General features: G+C 39.3%; 1 protein-coding gene across 1 annotated transcript; it reads left to right on the top strand.

Moving 5' to 3' along the window:
* Positions 1–253: 253 nt before the first annotated feature.
* LOC104531218 (copine-4-like) lies at positions 254–6,927 on the top strand. The gene is made up of 2 exons (XM_010176038.1): positions 254–451; positions 6,337–6,927. Exons 1-2 carry the CDS (start codon positions 260–262, stop codon positions 6,466–6,468), a joined length of 324 nt encoding a protein of 107 aa, XP_010174340.1. The 5' UTR covers positions 254–259; the 3' UTR covers positions 6,469–6,927.
* The last annotated feature ends 506 nt before the right edge of the window (positions 6,928–7,433 follow it).

Genomic DNA, 7,433 nt, shown 5'->3' on the forward strand with positions numbered 1-7,433 from the left:
AGGTCCCTTCCAACCCAAACTATTCTATGCTTCTATGATTCTATGAGGTTTGGACAGGAAACACATTTGACCTTTGAGACACTATAAAGGTTCTTTTGTATTCCAAAACTTCCATAAGTGAGTTACCAGAAACAGTTTTATACTGGAAAAGGGCAAGCAGCTTTGGAAGATTAACTAATGATGTAATTTTTCACTTCTTGTTCAACAACTTCAGCAATATTTCATCTTGCTGATTCTAACGGATGGCGTCATCACAGACATGGCTGACACCAGAGAGGCCATTGTCCATGCCTCTCATCTTCCCATGTCAGTCATCATTGTCGGAGTGGGGAACGCTGATTTTAGTGACATGCAGATGCTGGATGGTGATGATGGGATCCTGAGGTCTCCCAAGGGCGAGCCTGTGCTTCGAGACATTGTCCAGTTTGTGCCATTTAGGAACTTCAAACACGTAAGCTGACTTTTCTGTCCATTCTGCAGAAGGTTGAATGTATATAATATATGGTGAATGGCCCCTGGGGCTGGGCCTAATTCTGGATGGGCATGAAGTGTTTAGTAAGTCTATGACAGTATTGTGTCACAAATGAAGAAAAAAAGGGAATACAGAATGAAATGTGCTCCATTAGTGAGATGGTGAGGGCAGGGAAAGAAGAGATGGGGCAGAATCCATGTGCTTCTTGTGGTGCCAGTCCTTACCTCCGCTTTCTCCCTGATTTTAGTTTGGTTGCCCTCCCTGACTTATTTTTCCTGGTGTCTCTTTTCCATTCTCTTTGCATCTGTTCTATTAAGACTACTGTATTCAGCTTTCCATCCCTTCATTTCCACAGGCAGCTGAAATGGCTGCAAATTTTTACTCACAGTCTTCCCCAGGAGGTTGTTTCTGTATTGAAATTTAGGTCCCTAAGTTCTCACAGGCAGGACTATCCACCCACGGCATCCTGGTTGCCTCCCTCAGTGTCTCAGAAAGATATCCTTGGTATTTGATTTGAAAATTTCTTTACCCCACAGTGTAACAACTGACTCATTCTCCTCAAGAGATTGCCCTTTCCAATCTGCTCCCATATGCTGGTGACCCTTGGATCTCGATATGTCACACAGAAGTTTCCAACTCTGGGTTGGTTTTGATCTGCACATGGGTTTGCAATGCTTACATTTCTTTTTTTTTTTTTATCCTAGTCTCTTTGTTACCACAGGATTTTTGTTTTGTTTTCTATTTCCAAAATACCTTAATTTTATTTTCCTCTTCTCAAGAGTTGCTCTTTATTCTCACTTCAAAATACAATTTTGTCATATTTGTCTTAGATCTAGATGCACTTCTTACTTTCACAAACTCTACTGAGGAGTAAGAGAAACAAGTTTGTTCCTCTTTTCCCTCCACCTTTATGTAAACAATGGATCCTCACAGGAGATAAAAAGTACCTTGTGTTATTAGTTTGGTGATACCATGCCAAATGGTTACAGATTTGCCACTGAATTGTAGATACCTACATTTCTATGCTGACAGTGCCACTCAGCCACATATCTGCCAGAACAAAGCATGAGCACGACCTGCTTGCTCATAGCTTATGATGCTCCTTCATCAGATAATCACAAATGCACTGTTGTCTATTGCAAAAGTGTCAAGAGGCAAGTTATTTATGGGCTAGTGCTAGACCTACTTTAAATCAGTCAAAAACAAGTTTCTGCAAGGAACTGGCAAAACCAGCTGCATTTGTTATTTTTAGTTTCATTTTGTGATTTTATAGCAAAGTTGAAGTCATCCTTGACTGAATAGATTCACACTGACAGTTGCAGTTCTGGGCACTGAATATGTTGTGCCTTTGGTGTTAACTTGTGAGTGAGGCTACATGTGATTTTAATTGCTAGCGTTGATCAAATGACAAGCATATATTATTTTTATCTCTTATAGATTAACTTCCCCAGTACTGGGAGAGGATAGCAATCTTAAAAATTTATTGCTCTTGTTAAATAGTGGTATTTTCCTCCCACTTTCTCTCAGTAGCAGAGATAATATAGATACAGAAATAGATAATGTATTTGCTATATCAGAAAAGTCAATATATCTTACGCAACTTGATATTTAGTCTGTTTATTGTGATCTTTCAGTATTTCAACAAATGTCAGTGTAATGGATGAGTGGCCACAACAATAACCCCTTCTAGTTGAATTTTTTTATTGTCATATCCCAAATAATCTCTCTGTCTGAAAAAAACTGACAGTTACAGTTATCCTGCTTACATATCCTCAGCACAAACAAAAGACAATTCCTTTTGCATCAGCTAGTGAAATAATCTTTCACGGAAGAAATTAGTGTGATGTTTTGATTCCAACCTATTTTTCCCAACAGAGAAATGCGGATTTAACACATTTGGGATATTTTTGTTAGATGAGTTCTAATAAAACACAAGAATTTCCATAAATCAGTATATTACATTTGACAGCTTTAAGTAAAAGATATATTTTGTTAAAAATCACTTCCCTTTTGTCAATGTACTCTGTATTTAGTTTTGATATTTAGGTTGTTCAACTATTAAATAGAAAAAAGTTGAAGGATCTTTTTTAGAAAGACTACAAATCAAGATGTAGAAGGTTTATAGGTTTTTCTGATTAATCAAATATTATGCCTAAATCCATATTACCTCTACTACTGATGGAAGGAGGGAAGAAAATGTTATTTGTGAGCAATTATTTTTTGTTTTGCTGCAACAGTAAACCAAAATTAACTTGGGGTCAACCCAAACAATACCTTTTTTCATTACTTCAATTCTTAGGTCCGCCTGGAACTCAAAATCTCATATCTATCCAAAGAGATCAAAAATAATCTATCCAAAAGCTGCCTCTGTGAGAAAATTGAAAGGGGGAAAGAGGAAATTGTAAAAATAACCTACAGAGTGAATCCCTTATATTTTATAAGTTTGATTTCAGAGAAGGTTCTGATCCTGCACAGCGCTTATATGGGCATTGAACACATTTCAATTAGTTACAATTATTCATATACCTAAAACTTCATACCCACTTCAACATTTTACTGGCTCGAGACCCAGCATAGACAGAAAGCTTTATCATAGGGGTTTAATCTCCCTATAGAGAGTACTTCAGCAAAGCATCTTACCTTTTTTACTCTCTTAAGGAATATCTTTGAAGCTATCAAAATAGCAATAAGAATTGTTGTGATTCTTTGCAAATCCTGTAGTTGCAGAGGCGTGATAAAATCAAGGTAACCCTTACTGCTTAAAAAAAATGTTCCATTGTATAGTGGGTGACATGTGCAATTCACTACAGAGGAACATAAACAAAGGGAAAATATTTTCCATGAACTAAAGTGAATTTCTTCTCTATAATTATCACCACCCCAGCAATGTGAGTGTCCTTCACCTGAAACTGCAGAACAGTGATGCTTGCAATCACTGAAATGTACTTAAAGAAAATCACCTGTCTCAGTCCATTCCCAGTCATATTTTAAGAGCTGAAATTCTCTGCCTTCAGGATGGATGATAGATTTACTGTGCACAAAACTGATGCCACAGGTAGCTTGTACTCCACTCTGCAATGTATTTAATCATAAAGGCTAACAACTGTGACTTAATAACACATGTATCACAAATGAATGTGGAAAGCACAGCTCTTAACCACTGCAAGGAGCAATGTTTTGCACTATGCATTGTAATTAAAGATTAAGCATGGTGAAGCTATAGAACTGAATCAACAGTCATTTGTAATATACACCAATTATCATCATAGGGGATTATTTTCCTGCTGCTGGCTGATCTGATTGTTGTGTATTAGCCATTAATTAAGAACTATTCATCTTGAGGTGTTTATTGCTAGGATGCTCTTCAAGCATAGCAGTTAAACAGTGGAGAAAACATTACAGTAAAACATTCATGTACCATCTGTGTTAAAAACCCAGCAAAGGTAACCCTTACTCAGCACTGCTGAACTGGCCCTGATTTTTAGCTCAGAAGTTACTAGGTCTGATTTTTACTTATACAAATGCTGCTTTGCACAATCTGATCTAGAAGTGAGATTGCTTAACTACCACAAAAGTGCATACGATACAGGTGGCCCAAATTGTCAAGCACAAAATCACCCCTAACTCTGGTTTCGGGATGCTCCCTGCTGGAAGGAGCCCCAGGACCAACAGACATCACTGTCATGATGAAACTCTGGAAAGCAACAGTTGTCTATGTTAAGACTGAAGTGCAGAGTCAAGCCAGCTACCCAAAGGGGCAACTCTGTGTGGGGCCACACATTGCCTGTGCGCCTATGAGCACGGTAAATGTGTTAGCTTAAACCTCAGGGAAAGGCTTCACATGCATGCTGGGAGAGGAGTGCATAGCTCAGTTGACTCCTCAAGTGGCGGTGATTCAGCCATGCATCTGAGCCCTGACAGAGCCTGTTCTGAAAAGCTGACCCTTCATTCAGGATGAATGGATGTGGTGTCAGAAGAGAGAGGAGTGGCGACGGGAGGATTAGGCAGAGAGATGAGTACTGGCCCAATGTTCAGACACATGGACTACACGCAATTTAGAGAAGATCCTAATTTTAGATTTAGAGCAAGTGCTCCTGTCCAGCATTTTTAAAGATAGAGCAGAGTGAAGTTTCCTCATTGCTAGGGCTTCTGTGTGCAGCAATGGCCCAGCACTCCCCCCATTCCCTATTTTTACCCTTTATGTAGGGTTGTCTTTTTGTTAAGATGTCGCAGAGGCAGGCTAAAGTATGTGTAGCTTTGGCACACTGGGAAAGAGATTAAAAAAACAGTAATTCTCAATAGCAACATAGAAATCAGCCATTTGCCTGACTCCAAGGGGTATTTTCTGCTGGTTTCACTGAAAATAGGTTTAGGCAATAACAGGGCAACTGTGGAAAAACATGCATTTTGCTTTGCAGGATTAAAATCAATGGGTTCTGTTACTATGCAACACCTGAGAACAGTTGCTGCCTGTCACACAAACTATGGGCTCTGCTTTGCCAGTTTGTTCATGCAGAAATGTTCTGGGCTTTTTTGCCTGCACAAATATTTTGATATAAATGTCATGGTAGGGAACTATGTGACTTGCCTATGAAATAGTTCACCATTTACAGCCTATGCAAGCCTAATTTTATGACTCTGGAAGGATAAGGATCCCACCCCATGAAACAGAGTAGGGCAATAAACAGTCAATACAACTACTTTGTGACATGGTAGTTTTGAAACCTGGCTGACAATATAAGAGACAGTTAAGAGGGAAGTGTTCATTAATGTGGGAAAAAGTACTTGGTATGCAGGAGAAATGTGACCTAGCCACTGGTCAAATTCCTGTGCATCATCCGAGCTGCAATGTGTGATCCATGTGTGCTCTGTCAGGAGATAAACACATTAGTTTAAACCTCTCAAACTAATGTTTAAGCATTTGCATTTTTACTGCATTTTTTTGTGGCTGGCTCTGGAGGGCTTGGAATCAACTTTACCCAAATACTTAGAAACAAGCAAATCCAAAGCATGAGGCAAGAGGGTGCTATTGGGCTGCATGGGAGAACAGGAGGCCAGTTTTGTCACTGCTAAATTCAGGGGCTGAGGAAAATCCCTGCAGCACATGCAGGTCTTGGTTGCCCACAAAACATCCACAGGCCCCACTGCTTAAAATGAATCATCGTCGGGGTGCGAGGCAGCAACTGTGTGTTGTCGATGGAGGGCACGGTTTCTCATTGCACTCACGGGTAGCCCTCCTCCCTGCCTGGGGCAAAAACCAGTGGCCATCTCTATATCCATCTCTACATTTCAGGGTCATCAGTTCTTAAGTTGGGTTGACACCCACCATTTATACATTGCAGGAAGAGCTTTAAAAGCTCCACAAAGCCTAGGATTGAAGCTTTCTTGTGACCATGGTTTAATTCCAATGAAAACAAAGTAATTTTTATTTAATTAAAAGTTTCACCACGCCAGATCCTGAAGAGCAGAATGGTGATGAAGGCCTCCCTTTTGCAGTAATGTCCATTCATGTTCCACTTGAAGCTCTGCAGGGTTCCCCGCTGAATTCTGATGAATGAAGTCTTTGCAGCCCTTTACACTGCGGTATGGTGCTCTTCCAGCGTGCAAGGAAAATTCATTTGCACGGAATTTAAAACAGTCCAAAAGGACCTAGGCAGAGCACTTCTGGCTTTACTGTAGTATTTTCAGGCAGCTGACTTATCAAATGAGTTTCCAGCAGTAGTGCGCTCACTTTGAGTCTTTTTTGCCTTCCATTTCCGTACCATACTCCCTACCTTGATCTCATGGCACCAACGACTCTAAAACCCAGGGCACGTCTAGCAGAGAGACAGGTTAACGCTTATGTTTTCTACCATTTCCTGCAGGCATCCCCAGCTGCTCTAGCAAAAAGCGTTTTGGCTGAAGTTCCAAACCAAGTCGTGGACTATTACAATGGCAAAGGGATAAAACCAAAATGTATGTCAGAGTACGAGTCTTCCAGGACACTAGCTCCATGAACCTGCCTGCACTCTTTTACAAAATTAAAAAAGAAAAATGCTACTGTCTACAATTACTGTACTGAAATACTAAACAAAAAAAAAAAATAGCACGTTTTGGTGTTTTTTAACTAAAATAACCTTTTTTTTTTTTTTGCATGTGTAGCCTAAAGGCTTAAATCTGTTAAGCAGTTGTATTGTTGAAAAATTTTTATGAGAAAAAAAATCCAGAAAAAAAGTGAACTCTTTACATTACAGCATGTCGCCTTGAAATAAAAAGTTATCTGTATCTGGTTTTTATACAGGTTTGTTGAAATTTTGCTAAATTTCTTATCTTTACACTGTAAAGCATTTTGAAATATTTATTGAGAGTCGATAGCCAAAATGTCTTTGGTTTAATCTGATACGAACTGAGAGATTTTTCAAAATGGCAGATGCATGAACTGTATTTTGCATGTTTAAAATAAAAACAACACAGTTTTGCAGTTGTTGTCTTTATTTCTCTCTCTGCCACAAGGCTGCCTGCTTTCAACTCCCATATTCCAAGAAAAGGGTAATAAAGTGTTTCAAGAGATAACCTGACCTGAAGCATGGGCACTTCTAACGTTAGCAGCTTATAACATGGGGACCTGAACATGCCCACTCATGGCCTGAGTAGCAATTTTTCAAAAGCCTGACACATCCAGCTGTTATGAAGGGAGGCCACAGAAGAACAGATTGGCAGTGGATTGATCTTTCCACTAAAATATTTATGTATATAAATGAAGAAATTAATCATTGTTATTCGTAGTGTTTGAATTTTGGCTTCTTCATTGCTAAAGGACAATAGTGAAAAATGTGACTTGTTAGAAGGATAAAATTTGAACAAAAATAATTTGTGTGGGATTGTCCAAAGAGCACGGCCTCAGACAAGTTGTGCTCCCACTGAATGAAAACATTCTTGTTGCTAGTTCCAGAAGAAGCTGTTTTGGGCCAGTGCTGAATAT

The sequence above is a fragment of the Antrostomus carolinensis genome, unplaced genomic scaffold (assembly GCF_000700745.2).
Source record: "Antrostomus carolinensis isolate BGI_N321 unplaced genomic scaffold, ASM70074v2 scaffold41849, whole genome shotgun sequence".
In the NCBI taxonomy this organism is placed as follows: domain Eukaryota; kingdom Metazoa; phylum Chordata; class Aves; order Caprimulgiformes; family Caprimulgidae; genus Antrostomus; species Antrostomus carolinensis.

Coding starts and splice junctions, on each gene's coding strand:
- LOC104531218 (XM_010176038.1), top strand. CDS start 260: ATGGCTGACACCAGAGAGGCCATTGTCCATGCCTCTCATCTTCCCATG. Junction 452..6,336: donor CATTTAGGAACTTCAAACAC/GTAAGCTGACTT, acceptor CATTTCCTGCAG/GCATCCCCAGCTGCTCTAGC.